The sequence below is a fragment of the Stomoxys calcitrans genome, chromosome 2 (genome assembly GCF_963082655.1).
Source record: "Stomoxys calcitrans chromosome 2, idStoCalc2.1, whole genome shotgun sequence".
Classification (NCBI taxonomy): domain Eukaryota; kingdom Metazoa; phylum Arthropoda; class Insecta; order Diptera; family Muscidae; genus Stomoxys; species Stomoxys calcitrans.
Window position 1 is genome coordinate 2,061,251 of NC_081553.1, and position 19,015 is coordinate 2,080,265.

At 38.8% G+C, this 19,015-nt stretch overlaps 1 protein-coding gene across 3 annotated transcripts in view; it reads left to right on the plus strand.

Annotated features, from left to right (window-relative positions):
* LOC106083506 (uncharacterized) overlaps nt 1–19,015 on the plus strand; it is a 134,813-nt gene that overhangs the window by 37,758 nt on the left and 78,040 nt on the right. For all 3 annotated transcript variants that reach the window (XM_059363122.1, XM_059363121.1, XM_059363123.1), the window contains exon 2: nt 10,626–13,080. In XM_059363122.1, coding sequence (XP_059219105.1) covers nt 10,626–13,080 — 2,455 coding nt within the window. The remainder of the gene's footprint in view (nt 1–10,625; nt 13,081–19,015) is intronic.

A 19,015-nucleotide genomic window follows, 5' to 3' on the forward strand; every position in this document is an offset into this window, starting at 1 on the left:
TGTGGCTTTAAGGGATCAAAGACCTTTAATAAGCAGATCGGCCTATATGGAAGCTATGAATAAGAAAAGAATTTGTGCATAGTGTCAGCTAATTCTTTTCGTTTTTAAAGCTTGTAACGTGATTTCAACAGACAGACGAAAAGACGGACGGACATGGCTAGACCGTATTAGATTTTTACATTGATCAATACTTTATAGGGTCGGAAATGGATATTTCGATGTGTTGCAAACTGAATGACAAAATGAATATTCGCCCATCCTTCGGTGGTGGGTTTTAGATTTAGGGTTTAGATTCACTTGGTCTTAATATGCGGTTTTATGTCAAGGAATTAAAACTTCATAATTCAGCGTTAAACGGTTATAGAACAACAAGAGTTTTGTTTTAAATTAAGAACTAAGCTGTTTAGGAAATCTTCAGAAAAAAATGTCTAGCATATATGTTTTCGTTTATTTCTCTTTAGTGACGAGCTTAAGGATCGAAGATTTGTTGCATTGAAAAAGGAATTCCAGAGTTCACAAGACACCAACCACTGTGGGACTAGTTTCGTCCTGGGTTAGGGGACTTATTCATTCACATTAGGTGTGAATGTTTCAAGTATCACACAGTGGTACGCCTTACTTATATCGAATATACTGCGAAATAGGTACGACCGATCTACCATTGTATGACCCTTGAGGCATCCACCACTAAACTGGTTGAATAAGTCATCGTCAACCCAGGGCGAAACGTGTTTTACAGCGGTTGGTGTGTTGTGATCTGTGGCTTTTTTTCCATTGCTAGAAACTTTGAAATATACGATCTTCGCCCTAACACCCTCAAAACTTGAAAATAAAAAATAATTTTTTAAATCCAAAAACAAACATTCAGCGATAGACGACAAATGCAGTGGCACTATTGCACAATATTTAGTAAAAAGTTAATTTTTGTCAAAGGGTAAATTTTATTGGCAATTTTTTTATAAATCATCGTGACTTTTATACTCTTGGAAACCAAAATGACCAAAAACGAAAAAATGTTAACACTTTTCATACTTTCCTCTTGCAGGTGAAGACCGGTGTGAAGAAAGAGCATCCATTCATTTAATTTATGCATACATGTTTATTCTCTGTATGTTTGAGGGAAAACTAAAAACAAAAAAATGGTCATTTCCTTTTGAGAGAATTATGAAGTGTGAAAATGACCCAAGTAAAATTGGCCTGTCTTCATAAATAAGAGGTGGCAAAATTAAATTCCAATTAATTTAGTTGTGTATTTTTTTGCTGTGGGATTTCGCCCCAGAAACGAACGAATGTTGTTCCATTTGCCCATAGCGCAGCTGGCCATTGGAAGGGGTAGGGAAGGTGGCATAGACACATTTCTAGTTGCATCACCCGCCAGAGGGGCTCTGACAACGACATGCATGGCTCGATGGTGTCTCCCTTTGGTTGTGTGGGGCTTGTTAATAAATTTTATTAGACTTTGGCCAAGGCAGCCACTCTTTTTTGTTATTAATTTTCTTGTAGCGGCTTTTTCGAGTTGCTGGTCTGCTTGCCTGTTGTCTGTTTGGGGGGGGGTTTTGATTTATGCCTGTCTTAAATGTTTAAGAAAGACGAAAATTTATTTTTTACTGCATTTTAATGCGCTGAAATCCATACGCGTTCCAACGACTTGGCGGCTACATGTGTCATTCGTTCATTTTGTTGTTTTTTGGCAAACGATTATTTTTTGGATTTTTTTCTGTCGGCTGACAGCCAGTTTAGTTTCGTGTTTCCCCTTGAATAATTCTCTCGCCTTTCAGAGTTTATTTTATTGGGCTGCAGAGAAAACAACTCTGAGGGAGGGGGAGACGCACATATTCGGTTACGGAAAATTTCAATTGAAAGGCGTGAAATTGTCACACATCATCAGCTTGTTTCGAAGAAAGAAGCAGAAGGGGTCAGAAGGGGAAGACTGCTCGGCAAAGGGGGCTGGTGTGTTGGGAAAAAGTCTTTAAATTTTTTAATGTGCACCATGTTCGAGTAGTTTTTATGAGTACTAAATGTTAGTGCTAAAAAATTTCGTGTTCGCCTTATTAGTGGGGATTATTTAAATTTTCGCCAGGCCGAATTGGAATCCAATAATCAGCTAGGGCACGGGCACGGGCACGGGCAAGGGTTTAAATTTATAAAAGCAATGTGTTTATTTACACAAATATAAAAAATAAGCCTTCATAAAAATTAAAGAACAAAAATTAAATTCACTCACCATCGTCTTGATTTGCCTTGGGGATGAGAGACAACGAAATTTCAAGAAATCCCCTGATAAACATGAGATGCCCACATTTCATATGTCACCCATATATCACAGTTTCAGTGGTGTCCCCAGGGGAACACTTTGCAGCAGTAAATTAATGGCCACGATATGGTCATCATTAACAACCCCTTACCATGTTTTGTGCTTCTTCAATTGACAGCCTTTAGGCTTCCGTTTTTTCGTATTCACGTATCTATGTAGGTCGCCATGCCAAGGAGAAATGGGAACAAATGGGACATTTTAGTGGAGGTATTTTTAAGAGCTTTACAACTCTTCTCAGTTGTGTTCGGAACCATGATTTTTTTTTGTTTTTCAAAAAGGAAATATAAAAATCTTAAATATAAAAAAAATCAATGCGTATTCATTGTCGACATATAATATTTTTTGGTTGAAAGTTCGAAGAGCCAAAATGTGAGGATACGCTAGGATTCTACATTGTCAGTGTGAATATTCTACCGAGACGAGATGTATGACTGGATATTCTCCATGATATTAATAAGTTTGAACCCATTCTTCATTTTCCTTATCTATCAAACAAAATCCTTCTATTTTTCCACTGAAACAGTTGTTCACTGGCACCCAAGTTTGTTGTTTTTTATTTATATGACTTACTAATGGTTTCGGCTGCAGGTCAGTTAAAACAAAGTGTTTTAGGGTGTTGTTTCAATTTATTTCCGATATCTTGGGTTGACTTCGTCTAACAGTTAAAACAAAGTGTTTTTGGGTGTTGCTGCAATTTATTTCCGATATTTCAGTTGACTTCGTCTAACCTTTTTTTAAAAAAATACCAAACCATAAACAATAAATTGAAATAAATCACAATGAAATTAACAAAAATGTTTACATTTTAATTGAGGAGTAACATTCGATGTGCTTCTCTTCGTCTCACTTTCGGTTGTCAACTGATTTTCTCTTTCTATGTTTATTGACGACGTGTCGATATACTCTTGCACAACTTTCAACGTCTTTCTTGTGATTTATTCTCTCCTGAGGAGGAATGTCAATAATGTGCAGCATCTCAAGAGTGAATCTGCGTTTGTAATGATTCTCCTGAGTGAGAATCTTAACGTCTTTGAAGTTTGGTTTGTGGCCAATTTGGGCGCAGTGGTTTTCTGCTCTAGCGGTTTATTTACAGCTTTTTTGTCTGACTTGTGCGAAGAGAGTCTAGTTTTCAATTTGGTCATAGTAGTGCCAACATATGCCATTGGGCATATGTTGGTCTTATCTCCGTTGCATTTAATTTTACACACTATATTCGATCTTTTTCGATTTTGGACTTGGTCTTGCTGAATAGCTCTTTGACGGACATGTTTGTCTTCCAGGCTAGCTGATACTTCTCCTGATCGTAGATATTGGATTTGCTTAGTCTCTCTGAGAAGTCTTCTATATATGATACCGTTTTGTATATTTTTCCTTCTGTGTCTTTAGGCCTTTTCGAATCGTCTCCGCAGCTTTGTTTGGCTTTGCATACCAATTGTCTAATGGTGTGACTGGGAAAATCATTGGCTTTTAAAATGTCTTTGATTCTTCCCTCGTTTCTCGCGTAAAACTCAGTGTCGCAAATGCTAAAATCTCTCTTGGTAAAATTAGTCGCGGTATTGGTGATTATTCGTCTGTGGTGTTTAGAATGAAAATTGATAAGTCGTCCGGAAGCGGTCGATTTTTGGTGCCAATCAACTTTCAGTACGTTATTTTGTCTATGTACCATACAGTCAAGGTATGGTAGTTTGTTTGCTAGTTCCTCCTCTTAAGTGAACTGTATTTGTCGGTGGTAAGCATTTAAAGCTTATAAAGTTTGGTCCACATCCGATTTCCTTACGACTGCGAAGTTATCATCCACATATTTCGTTATTATCATTGGCTCCATAGGTCCTCCATAATAATATCGGCGATGATGGGTGATGCTGGGGAACCCATAGGCATGCCCTTGAGCTGCTCATAAGTATCTTGTGTCCTTGATACAAAATGAAATTATTTCCTTAAAAATGTTGCATGATTTTCAATTCCTCCTCATTTTATCTCAATTGTTTGTATAGTCAAATTCACCGAGATGCTTGGAAATAATGAAATCTCATCAAATGAAATTAAAATATCGTCGTCATTTATTTTGAGGTTTCTAATTTTTTGCCTGTTAGCGCGAGATCATTAAATTTTACTATTTTTGTTTGTTTCTCTTTCGACACGAGCTCAATGATCGGAGATGCAAATGGAAAAGGGAAGCCAAAGATAGCAACACGCACCAACCACTATTGGACGCGTTTCGTCTTTGGTTAGAATACTTTTCAACCATATTAGGTGTGATGGCTTCAAGGGCCGTGCGTTGGCATGTTGTATTTGAATCGTATTAATGGCGATACAACTACCACATTAACCAAGCTCGACAACCCTGCTTATTAGCTGTACTTTTCCCAATGCATGTATTTTTGTGTAATGACAGACATTCTAACTGTAACAAATTACACTTTTCCGTACTTCACATGATTTTGTTCATCTGTTGGAAGTTGTATTGATGGCTTCGAACGCCAAGACAACGGCAATGGCTCTCGCTGTTCTGAATTCTGTGGCTCTGTCGAATTTTTCTCTTAATTTTTAAAGTTTTTTTGCCAGTTAGGGCGAGATCATTAAATTTTACAATTTTTGTTTGTTTCTCTTTCGGGACGAGCTCAATGATCGGAGATGCAAATGGATTTTTTGTCTTGAAGTCAACTGGGTGGTTTATTTTAATTTAGAATTCGTGGCTGTATGTTCCAAAATTTTTACCAAGTATTTACATATATTACAGGACGGGGAATTAACATATGAACATATTGGCCTCAATGGTGTATCCTCTTTATGAATTTTAGGCAATCCGTAAATCCTTGGGCCAATGAAGTTGCTATTTTTCGTTTGGAATTTCGAAGTCGGGTCAATTTTCAATCGTTTATATATGCACATATCGTAAAGAATATTCTTCAGTTCTGTTTCGTAGTCTGTTTTTAATTATTTTAAACACTAATGTGATGGCTTCATATAATTAGGGACCTTTTGTAACCGTATTTGATTTCCAGAGAATTTTTTGCAATGGTAACCCCTTGATTTGGGTTACTGGGCAAACGAGACTACGAAATGTATACAACACTAACCAAGTTCGTCTTATTATCCCAAAAGCTGTCCTTTCCAATACATTGTACTACAGTTGTATGAACAAACCTGCCATGATAGACACATGTTTTTGGGATTTGTGTCAATGGCTTTGAATGCCAAACAAATGTCTTTTTCACCTCCACTCCTCATGCGTTTAATTGATAGATAATAACGTAAAGTGCTTTCAATGAAATGCCCGCCATCACTGCATAAATTCTATCTTAATATTCAAGCATACATTTGTGAAATCGTAATCTTCCGTTTTTCGATTTTCGTCTTGGATTAGTTGTTATGAATTTATGGCATCGTTTTTGTTTTTGGTTTTATTTTTCTTAGCAGAAAGTGAAACATTTATTTTTGTGGGTCGTGATGTATTGGCTCACGATGTGTCAACGTTAAATGTTTCTCATGAATTTTACTTTTGGTGTAGGGGGGATTTGTAATACAAGATCCGAATGGCTGTACCTGATGCTGTCGAATACCCTTTAACATTTGAGACATAAATACCAAAGTTATGAACAAGTGTGCTGTTGATCTTTTGCCTAAGAGCATGTCGGAAAAACCTGAAAATATTAAAATTGGATGTGGAATGTTGCAGTTGTGGTAAAAATGTGTTTGTCTTCTATTTTGAAAGGAAGTGTTGAAGTTATTGACTTGCCATTCCATTTAAATAAACGTTTTCTCTATCTCCGGCCATCATACATTTTTGTATGATGTGTCGATAGAAATTCTTATCAAAAAATTAGTTTGGTTTTTAATCCTCCAACAGATTGAAATCCTCATTTCGACCAACAACATGCTGGTCTCGAAATTTGGGTCCAAGCGTTTGGAGGTAACCGTCCTTAGACCAAAAGCCTTCGCCCGCTTATTGTGGACCGATGTTTACAGCTAACTTTGGAGAAATGTAAAGCCCCAAATAATTTCGAGACATTTGTGTGCGGCACACTGTATTGGGGAGAATTCGACCTCAAAAGTGTCGTTTAATTCAAAACTGAGATTTCGAGCCATTTGAAATGGTTTATGGAAAATGTCAATTTTTTTTACATATTCTGGCTACATTAGGAGAATCATAAAAAAAACATAATTTCGTATCCTTTTTGTACAAAATTTTTCTTTTCCTTGGAACTTGAAATCTCTTTGTTTCAGGCGTTGAACTAATTTTAAAAAGTTTGCTGTAGTAGAAATCAGAAATATACAAATCGTAAATTGATGTCTTGCAAGTTGTTATTCTTTGTGTTTTTTTAGGAAAGCTATAAAAGAAAAGTTAAAAACTATAATGAATTATGCTTTGAATCCTAGTTTTAGCGATGGGTATACACCACAGGATGGGGGTATGCTTATCTAGTCATTCCGTTTGTAGCACCTCGAAATATTGATCTGCGATCCCATAAAGCATATAAATTCTGGATCGTCTTGACATTCTGAGTCTATATCCCAATGTCCGTCCGTCTGTCGAAATCACGATAGCGATGGAAGGCTTAAAGCTAGCAGCTTGAAAATTTACACAGATACTTATTTCTGGTGTAGGTCGTTGGGGATTGCGAATGGGCCATATCGGTACAGATTTGGATGTAGCCCACATATAAACCGATTCCCCGATTGATTTCTTGAGCCCCTAGAAGACTCAATTTTCATGCGATTTGGATAAAATTTGGTACAAAGACTTGAGTTGTGACTTCCAACATCCACGCCAAGTATGATTCGAATTGGTCTACAAACAGATATAGCCCCCATATAAACCGATCTCCGGATTTGACTCCTTTAGCCCTTAGAAGCTTCAATTTTTATCTGATTTGGCTGAAATTTGGAACAAAGACTTGAATTATGACCTCCAACATCCATGCCAAGTATGATTCGAATCGGTCTATAAACAGATATAATCCCCATATAAACCTATCCCCTCAATGTTCATCCGATTTGGCTAAAATTTGAAACAAAGACTGGAGTTAAGACTTCCAACATCCACGCCAAGTATGATCCGAATTGGTCTATAAACAGATATAATCCCCATATAAACCTATCCCCGGATTTCACTTCTTCAGCCCCTAGAAGCCTTAATTTTCATCCGATTTGGATAAAATTTGGAACAAAGACTTGAGTTGTTACTTCCAACATCCATGCCAAGTATGATGCGAATCGGTCAATAAGATATAGCTCCCATATAAATCCCCGGATTTTCGATCCTCGGATTTTTGACTTCTTGAGCCCTTAGACGCCTAAATTTTCCTGATTTGGCTGAAATTTGGCGTTAACCCCTTTCCTTATGAGTTACAACATCAGTCAACATCCGAATCGGTTAATATGGTGACATAGGCCCCTAAGTACCGATATAACTTCTTGAGATCAATTTAATTCAAATACAAACTCAGTTAATAAGGGTACATTTTTGGCAGAATCCAGGGTGCTTAGTACCCAAGATTCGGCCCGGCCGAACTTAACACGCTCTAATTCAGGGCATCCTTTTGTTTAAAAAGTTTCACCCGTATTGCCCCATTTGGATTTTTAAAGCTTCTTTTTATATCCTTGACCATAGGATGGGGGGAATATTATAATTTCGTCATTCTGTTTGTAACTCCTCGAAATATTTGTCGGACCAACATAGGGGAGTGGTATTGAAAACAATTAAGGATTTTGTAAGTAGCACGGAATTCCTAACCTCAAATTTTCTTTTTAGAGGTTACTTAATAGTTTTTAGAGCGCACAACAAGCCGATTACCGGCTTAGGTGTATGTCCATAGTAGCATGGAGCGGATTAATATCTGCACCCTCTTTTCAACCTAACCTAAGTCGATCTAGCCATGGTCGTCCGTTTGTCTGTCGAAAGCATGCTAACTTTCTAAGGAGTAAAGTTAGCCGCTTGAAATTTTGCACAAATACTTGTAAATGGGCCATATCGGTGCATGTTTTGATACAGCTGTCATATAAGCCGATCTTGAATCTTGACTTCTTGAGTCTCTAATGGCTCAATTCTTATCCGATTTGGCTGAAATTTTGCAAGATGTGTTTTGTTATGACTTCCAAAAACTGTGCCAAATATGATTTTAATTGTTCCATAACCTGATATAGCTGCCATATAAACTGATTTGGGATCTCACATAACCTTCAACATATGTGCCAATTATGATCTGAATCGGTGTATAGCCTGATACAGCCCCATATAAACGGTTCACACTTTTTTACTTCTTGAGCTAGGGGCTCAAAGGCGCAATTTTTATTCGAATTGGCTGAAACGACTTCTACTATGGATTCTAACATTCAGTTCAATTATGGTCCAAATCGGACGATAACTTAATATTATAGCTCCAATATCATAGCAATTTTTTCCTTGCCTAAAAAGAGATACCGGGAAAAGAACTCGACACATGCGATCCATGGTGGAGGGTATATAAGATTCGGCCCGGCCGAACTTAGCAAAGTAAGAATCTGGAGAATGCGCCAAAGCACCTAGCTTTACTCTTTCGAAAGGTACCGTTCTTTCGACAGACAGACGGACAGACATGGCTACATCTGCTTAAAATGTCATCACGATCAAGAACATACGTATATTATTTATGGGGTCTTAGATCAATATTTCGATGTGTTGTAAACGGAATAACGAAGTATTCTCCCATCCTATGGTGAAGGATGCAACAAAAAAAAAAAACATTTTTGCCGAATTTCATGAATAGCGGCCTGTCCGTTGATTTCACTTAAACTTACCCGCTTATCATTGAGAATCGGTCTGCACTCATTGATATGTGAAAAAGGTTGCCCCCTCCTCCTTAATGGAATGTTCGTGGGCAAATTTGCAATTTTAGCATTTCATCCAAATATGATAACAAAAAGCCTTCTAGAGGTTCAAAAAATCATACCAAAAGATTGGTAGGATGGTACATGGCATGTGGGTTGCAGAGCTCCACAGTTTCTTTCGATGCACAACAAAGAATGTTTGTCATATTCATAAGTAAGGAACGGAATCACAATATAAGCAGCTTTCCTTCCCCCATGGCCGATGGTAGCCAAAATGTTCTAAAATTTCCCATTTTCTACAATGTCAAATAGCTTGAGCTCATTATGTTTCATTAGTTATAAAAAAAAAACTGTCGCAAAATTTAGAAATTTTCTAATACTCTCGTAAAATGTATACGGGATGCCACAAAAAAACTTCCGTAATTTCAACTTGCCACACAAAACGCAAAAAGGAAAAGAGACAGCTAAGAAGTAGGCGAACATTTCTTAATTTATGTTTCTTGGTGGTGGGGCGAATACATTTTGTTTGAAATTAATTTAAAGCCAAAATTAAAATGATGAGAATAAATTCGCCAAATGCAATGCAAAGGCATTTCCAGTTTGAAAAGTGAAGTGAAATTGTTTTAGTGCCCATAAAGGGCTCCCAGAAGTGTAGCATAAATTTTATGTTTTGCCATTGCCACAATCTTGATGGTGGGATAAGCATCTTTGCATAACATTTTGTGAATAATTCAAAGGTCAGTTTGCGTCTGCCATCATGGTTGAAAATTGAAAATTTCTAATTTTTCATAAACATCATAGCCGGCCGATGGTATCGTGGGAGGAGGGAGGGCGTACAAAGTATGGGCATTACCAAAATTATTTGTTTAAAAATTGATAACTTGTGTATTTTTGACAGTTTTAGCCAAGGCAGCAGTGGGTGATGGGGGAGGGGCTTGCTTCGCCAACGAAAATTTGCTCTCGTTAACCGATATCTATGAGTTTGCATTGCAAGATTGGATGAACATTTTTTATACAGCATTTTCTTGGCAAAGTTTAAAGCTGTTGTTTGTTGTCTCTTGGTGTGTGTGTGTGTTCGTGTGTTTCCTTCGTTTATCGTCCTCCTCAATCTTAAAAATGAAAATTAAATTTTATGGCATTTTCTTTTATGGCAAATAACACCACCACTGGCTTGGTGTTGGCGTTTTTGTTGTTATGTTTTTTTTGTTCTGTTTTACTTTTTGCACATTTCCACATCCAAAAATTCAAATTCCTCTAAGAAATGAACATTACCAACAAATGTTCTACAAACTCGTAACAACTCCATGGGCTGATGGTGTAGCCCAGCGAACCCCACCCACAGCTGGCATCACTGAAGACGACAGTTTTTCATTTTTTTTTCCTTCGTTTGTGGTGTTGTAGTTGTGTCTTAAGGAGAACATTTCCTTTTTTCTTTGTTTTTGAAAAATTTCAACTCATTTATATTTAATGTGTTCTTTGTTGTTCTTGTTTTTTTTTTTAGAATTCAAAGCACGCCATCACATCTTCATCAGCCAAAGTAGCAACAGCGACAGCAGCAGCAGCGGCCGTGATGGCGACAGCAACTCAAATGAGGGCGACGTTAATATATTTAGCGCCTTTTTTGCATCCGTGCAAGAATGTTGTTCCTGGAACACACCAACAACAACAGCATCAGCAGCAACAACAACAACAACAACAACAAGCTAACATGTTGTCTTTGCCGCAACCGCACTACCACCAGCCCCAGTACCAACACCTTCACCATCCGCGCCAGCTCCCCTTGCGAGACATAGACCATGAAGATGTGGAGGACACATCTCGGCAGACACATGTGGCCCATGGAGCTGAAACAGCACCAGCAGCCTTGGCTATGCTAACCGGCTCTAGTGGGGATAGTAGCTGTAGCAATGTACGTTATGGCAGTAGCATCTGTGGTGGCAACCGGAATGTTACGACCATGAGTCGTTCCACCACTCAGGCCCTGCTCCGAACAGACGGCGGTGGTGGTGAATACAGTGGTGGCGGCGACGACGACGACGGAGACGGAGACCGTAATAATCATAATAATAATGTCATAAATTGTAATAGCACCGTCATCAATGCCAGCATAGGCGGCAGACAACATTGCTGCAACATTACCGCCACGACCACCACCACCAGCACCACTGCCATAAGAAGCAGCTGCTGTCATAATAATGCCGCACCAGAACGACAAGATTTGGAATTGCAGAAACTGAAACAGAAGCAGGAACAGGAACAGGAGGATAACACAAAGCACAAGGATAAATGTTATGAAAATTATGAAATGCCTGCCTTAGAGACGACCACAATAACGCAGCACTTCTATGCTGCTAATAATAAAATAAGACAACAGCAGGAGGACGAAGAAAGACACCTTGTTGTTGTCGTGGTGGTGGATATGGAAGAAACAAGTGAAACTCCTAGCAAGAAAACAGACAAGCCATCATTATCGTCATACCCTACAACTATGGCAGGGGTTGCGACTATGGCTCCTTGTCCCTTGACTATGGGCGTGAGGACCCAAGCAAAGCAGCTACCACCAGCACCACCACTGGCAACAACAACAACAACAACAACTACCACGGCAGCACTAACCTCATTTGTAAACTATACGAATAGTCGTAGTACAAAATATTTACGTGAACGTGGTCGTAGATATTTTACTATGCAGCAACAACAACAACAACAGCAACGACAAAGACATGATTCAGGACGACCACTTAAGAAACATGAGGAATTTCAGTTACACGATGGACAGCAGCAACAACAACAACAACAACAGCGAAGTACTAAATCGCCGTGTGGTCTTAGTCTTGATCCTTTGCATGGCAGTAGCAGCACCAGCAGCAGCAGCAGTACCACCACCACCACCACCACCAGCACGTCAACTATCGCCAGTGGCCGTCTTGTACTTGGTAGTCCTGCCACTTGTGCTCCTTATGCTGTTGTTATTGATAATCATAATACGGCAAAATGTTGTAATAATAACCAAATGGCCAACACGTCATTGTTGTCAAGATGTCATTGCTTAAATAATATGCTTAGTAATGCCAGCCAGCCAGCGCAGGCACGGAGACACCAGGATCCCAACGACATCTGCGAGAAGACGTGGCCACAACCATCAAGCATGAGTAGTTACAAGGACCCCAGCGTCCGTCTACAGATTGACTGCAGTGGTGGTGGTAGTGGTGTTGGTTATCATCACCATCACCATCGCCATCCTCATCATAGTTTTATATTAAGAAAATCATCTGAAGCCTGCTCCCAGCGAGAAAATGAAATATTTTCCAGCCTCAAAGACAATGCATGTGCCGGCAGAAACGGCTGCAATTCAAGGATGACCAGTAACGGAATGGCAATAACTCCATTGGGCCATGCAGTTCCCAAACTTCCCCCGTCGGCGACACACACACTCTCATGCCCATCCTCGACATCCTCAACTCCAACTTCGTATACAACGATATTAAATAAGGAATGTAGGTGCTTTAAAAATAAACGTGATATTATTATTGGCAGCGAAAAGATGAGAAATGCATCATCGTCATCAACATCGTCATCGACAGTGATGGCGGTGTCATCTAAATCCCTTGAAGGCTCATTCGCATCAATGTGTGATGATGGCAGCGGTAGCGGCAGCAGTTGTAGTAGGTGCAGCTCCTACAAGGATAATGCATCGTTGCTCCAGTTAGGTTTAGGTTTATCAACTCCATCATCGCCATCGTCCTCCATTACAGCTCCAGCACCGTCGTCATCGCAATCGCCATCGCCACAGTCTTCATTGTCGGCCTGCTGGTTGAGGTGGTATTGGTGGTTAGTGGCATTATTTGGCTGTTCCAAGATAACCAAAACGGTTACGGTTTCAAAGTGGTTGTTTATGTGGCTGTTATTTGCTGTGCTATCATCATCAGCTCATTGCTGGGCGGGTCGAAATGATGGTAAGTCTTTAAGATGTTTCTCTCCTTTATTAGTCCCTTTAAAGATGTACGATATAGCCGTAAGAATTTCCCAGAAAACAACCAGCGAGTCTTATAACCTAAGCAGTTAGCCGATATATTTCAAGGAATCCTTTTCTACATATCAACAAATTCGCAGGCCACCACAAGACTGAAAATAGTGCTAACGTCGAGCATTAATTTGGCAATAAAATGCTCTCTTATCAATTAAGCTCTAAAAACATTGCATCAAATATTTTTAAGTGAACATACAAAGAAAATATCAAACTTTAAGCAAGGCAAACATACTTGTGTCAAAACTGGCAATACAACATTTTTGCAAGCAAAGCTAGAAACTGGAGTCAAAACCATCAGGCCAATGGGGTGTAAAAAAAAACAAATCTTTAGGAGTAGAGTACGTCGTGCAAAATTTCATTCCAATCGGATAAGAGTTGCGCCCTCCAGAAGCTAAAGAACTCAAGACCCAAGATCGGTTTATATGGCTGCTATATCAGTTTATCATCCGATTTGAACCATACTTGGCACAATAGTTGGATATCATAACAAAATACGTCGTGCGAAATTTCATTCCAATCGGATAAGAATTTCGCCCTCTAGAGGTTCGAGAAGTCGAGACGCAAGATCGGTTTATATGGCAGCTATATCAAAACATGCACCGATATGGCCCATTTACAATCCCAACCGACCTACACTAATAAGAAGTATTTGTGCAAAATTTCAAGCGGCTAGCTTTACTCCTTCGAAAGTTAGCGTGCTTTCGACAGACAGACGGATGGACGGACATGGCTAGATCGACATAAAATGTCACCACGATCAATATATACATTATGGGGTATCAGATGAATATTTCGAGTAATTACAGAGTGACGAAATTAGTATACCCCATCCCATGGTGGAGGGTATAAAAAGTCTGTCATTACGCAAAAATACATGCATCGGGAAAAGTACAGTAAATAGCCAGGGTTGTCGAGCGTGGTTAATGGGGTACTTATATCATAGAGGCGTTTTCGCAATTAATACGATTAAAATACAACATACCAACGCACGGCCCTTGAAGCCATCACACCTAATATGGTTGAAAAGTCTTCTAACCAAAAACGAAATTTAATGATCTTTGCCCTAACATGCAAAACATTTGAAAATGAAATAAAAACACCTCTTTCAACAAAATTTCTTAAAAAAATTCCAAGAAATCGCCTGAAACAAGGTAACAGGCAAACATAAAAAACAGCATAAACTTTTTTTCAGCAGATTGTACTTAAAACAGCAGATTTTGTTTGCTGATTTAGCTCACCGATATGTTTACTAATACAACAGTCCTATATTTGCTGAAACAGCAGTAGTGCTTTCCGATTTTCAGCAAACAACCACTGCAGTTTTAGCAAATATTTTTGCTGTTTTGAATAACAAATTGGGTAGAGTGTACATAGACAGTAGTTGCAACAGCGTTGGGCATTAGCAGAGAAAACAAGTAAAAAGGCGTTAAGTTCGGCCGGGCCGAATTTTGGATACCCACCACCTCGGGTATATATGTAAACCACCTTTCATCAAAATTAGGTGAAAATTTCATACCTTATGTCCCATATCAATTATATCAAAATATGTACCGATTTGGACCAAATACTAATAAGTACAGTAGCTATATCTAAAAATAAACCGATCTGAACCATATACGATACGGATGTCGAAAAGCATAACATAAGTCACTGTGTCAAATTTCAGTGAAATCGGATTATAAATGCACTTTTTATGGGGCAAAGATTTAAATCGAGATATCGGTCTACATGGCAGCTACATATATCCATCTGGTAGGATTTGGGCCAAGTTGCATAAAAATGTCGAACAAAGCACTGTCCCAAATGTCGGTGAAATTGGACAATAAATGCCTCTTTTGTGGGCCCAAAACTTTAATTGGAGAGATCGGTCTATACGGCAGCTATATTCAAATCTGGACCGATCTGGGAAAAATTAACGAACGAAGTCGAAGGGCCTAACACAACTCACTGTCCCAAATTTTAGCGAAATCGGATAATAAATGTGGCTTTCATGGGCCTTAGACAGCTCAATATCTCTATTTTTAAAGACTGTAGCGTGATTTCAACAGACAGACGGGCGGACATGTCTAGATCGTCTTAGATTTTTACGCTGATCAAGAATATATTTACTTTATAGGGTCGGAAATGGATATTTCGATGTGTTGCAAACGGAATGACAAAATGAATATACCCCCATCCTTCGGTGGTGGGTATAAAAATGGACGAGAGATTTTACATCACCTTTCTAAACGAAACGCATGTATTGATCAGGCAATTTCCTTTAGCTCGACTCCCTTTGTAAAAAAATGGTCCAAAACACATGACCATCCGTATAATGATAACATAAATAATAGCAAAAAATAAAAAAGCAAAAAATTTATTGATTTCACCAAATTTTTGTTTTTAATTGTTTTGTAGCAATTTCAGAACGAAATGTTTGCTAATTGCTTTATTGCACGGCATGTAGTTGTCGTATGACATGTCAAATTTAGCACATGTTGAGTTATACATTGTCGTGTGATATCAAAAATCACTTTTCAAAATAGCACATGTCAATTTTTTCGATTAGAGCGTGCTCTATTCCTTCTGACAAAAACATAAAGAAATCGGCTGTTTTTGTTGTCAGTCGTATGAAATCAAGCCCAAGTCACAAATTTATGATTTAACCAGCATTCTCACAACTTTATCAATTTTTGCGTGTAAAAAAAAAAAGCTTTTGCTCAAATTTTTAGGTTATGTCATACGAAAAAAACATACAGGTGTGCTGTTTTGAACGACAAATTTCGTTGAGTGCATATAAACAAACAAATTTCACTTTTCTCCTAAACTTGCTGAAGCTTTCATGACTTTTTGGGGGTTTAATAAAATTGATCTGTATATGGGTTTCTTTGTTTTCGGTGCGAGCGTGTGTGTTTGGTTTGATCATCATCATCATCATCTGTAGTAATTTTCAATATCAAATTGTCTACGAACCAAAAATGGGAGAGCCCAAAGTTAAATGTTCACCATGGTATTCTATTTAGAAAACAACTTTCCATAATTCTCTATGCATGTTTGTGAACATGTGAACATGGGTGTGTGTGAGTGTGCGTTATTGTGACACCAATAAAATCAGTGGACAATGGTCCAACATCTTGGTGCATTAAATATTTATTGCTTTAATAAATTCGTTGGGTTTTTGTTCGTTTCGTTGTTTCGTTTGGGAAACTCAAACATTTTCCCAGCAAATGGCAATCGGTGGAACGAAAACGTTTTACTACCCAAAGAATGCGCGCGATTAAATTGTCACCGAAAAGTGAACCATCTAAGGTTTAATCTTCTGAAATTACGGCCATTCCTATGCACAATGGCGGCCAATGGCCGCGGGCAATGGCAAATCTCACACACGGTTGGGTTCGATTTGTGTTTGGTCGCCCTGTTCGCCCGGCGATGACACATTCACACGAAGCCCAAATGCTCGTAATTGTTGCTCGCTTTGACTCTTATTGAGATTTGTGGCACTTTAATTTAATTTAAATTCTTTTCTTTGTTGGCTTGTTGTTGTTGTTATTGTTAAATTATTGTCATCGCTCCGCATCCGATGGGGCTCCCCCACCTAATCGAACATGAAATGGAGAGAAATAAAAACGATTTTTGACCTTCGAATGTTTGATTCGAAATCGCAGAAACCCATTCCAATTTGAAGCATGCATTGAACCAGCAAAAAAGCCCTGCTCCCAGCTACCGGGGAAGAGCCTCATCACCGGACGTGTAGCGAACTGTAACACAATTCCTGCAGCCAGGGAGTAGCATTGGGTCGTTCACAAAACAAAAGTTACGGCCGGAAATGAAAAAAGCTATAAAAGTGAATTTAAATATCGCTTCACTTTTTTTTTAAACGTTGATTCGCTTGCTGGTTTCTTCCTCTGCTACTGCTGCTTGTTTTTTTTTTGTTCGCTTGGTTATGGTTATGTTGCAGTTGTTATATTCGGTATTTTTCCGTGTTGTGCCGTAGTTTTTTTTTCTCCTCCAATTTCGATTCAGAGGACTAGGCTTGACTCCATTGTACCATAATTAAAATGTGGGGAGAGTTGCCGCGATCGCACTTATGCCTATTGGTGTGCAAGTTTGTCCGTCCATTGTACAGTGAATCAATGTACAGTGAAATCACATTGGAACATCAAGCAAATTATCTGCCGTAAAGATCAGATGGACTTTTTGGCTAAAACAGCGATAGAAACATAGGCGATGAAAGTCTCATCTGCTAGCTTTATGTAAACTTTAGTTAAAAATTTTACAAATTCAACAGCGCTCGTTCTTGATCCTTAAAATTTTACACATATTTGATGACAATCAGATACAAAAATATTACTGCTAGTAAAGGGTGATTTTTTTGAGGTTAGGATTTTCATGCATTAGTATTTGACAGATCACGTGGGATTTCAGACATGGTGTCAAAGAGAAAGATGCTCAGTATGCTTTGACATTTCATCATGAATAGACTTACTAACGAGCAACGCTTGCAAATCATTGAATTTTATTACCAAAATCAGTGTTCGGTTCGAAATGTGTTCATTCACCGTAACGTTGCGTCCAACAGCATCTTTGAAAAAATACGGTCCAATGATTCCACCAGCGTACAAACCACACCAAACAGTGCATTTTTCGGGATGCATGGGCAGTTCTTGAACGGCTTCTGGTTGCTCTTCACTCCAAATGCGGCAATTTTGCTTATTTACGTAGCCATTCAACCAGAAATGAGCCTCATCGCTGAACAAAATTTGTCAAAATTTGAACACATTTCGAACCGAACACTGATTTTGGTAATAAAATTCAATGATTTGCAAGCGTTGCTCGTTAGTAAGTCTATTCATGATGAAATGTCAAAGCATACTGAGCATCTTTCTCTTTGACACCATGTCTGAAATCCCACGTGATCTGTCAAATACTAATGCATGAAAATCCTAACCTCAAAAAAATCACCCTATATATATACTCATGATCGCCATGGAATCTTAAATCGATCTAAACCATGTCCATCCGTATGTCTGATTGTCGATAGCACGCTTATTTTCGAAGGAGTAATGTTAGGTGTTTGAAATTTTGCACAAATACCTCCTATTGGTGTAGGTCGATTGGGATTGAAAATGCGCCATATCGGTCCATGTTTGAGCTGCCATAAAAACCGATCTAGGATCTTGACTTCTTGAGCCCTCATTGTAGAGAGCACGTGCCATATATTGGGTTGCCCAAAAAGTAATTGCGGATTTTTCATATACATATACGTGCCAAGTATGGTTCGAGTCGGTCCAATACCTCATATAGCTTCTATATAAACCGATCTTCCAATTATGTTTGTTAGCCTCTAGAAAGCGCAATTCTTATCTGGTTTCCCTGAAACTTTGCACAATGACTTCTCCTATGACCTCCAACATACGTACCATGTTTGACCAGAATCGGTCTAAAACCTGTTATATGTAGCTCCCATATAAACCGAACTGCCGATTGCACTTCTTCCCTAGATGGCGCAGTTCTTATCTGATTTGGCGGATATGTTGCACAACTACTTCTCCTATGATCTTCAACTTACGTGCCAGATAGGGTCTGAATCCAACATCCAAACAAGGTATGGCTCGGATCGGCTTATAATCGGCTTTGACCCTCCGAATATTAATATTTTCACTATATAGAGATTCGGCCAGCCTAATCTTTTACTTGTTATTGTTTTAAGTAGCTTAACTAGCTTGCACGGATTTCAGTGTGGGGGTCAGAGGTTCCGGCGTATTTTAAATTTTTGCCTATGTTAAGTGACAGGTGACGGTGACGGTGACGGAAGAGTGTCACTAATATCGTACCCAAGCGTGCGTTTTTAGCCACTGTGCAACGAGCCTTCTGTATGTTAA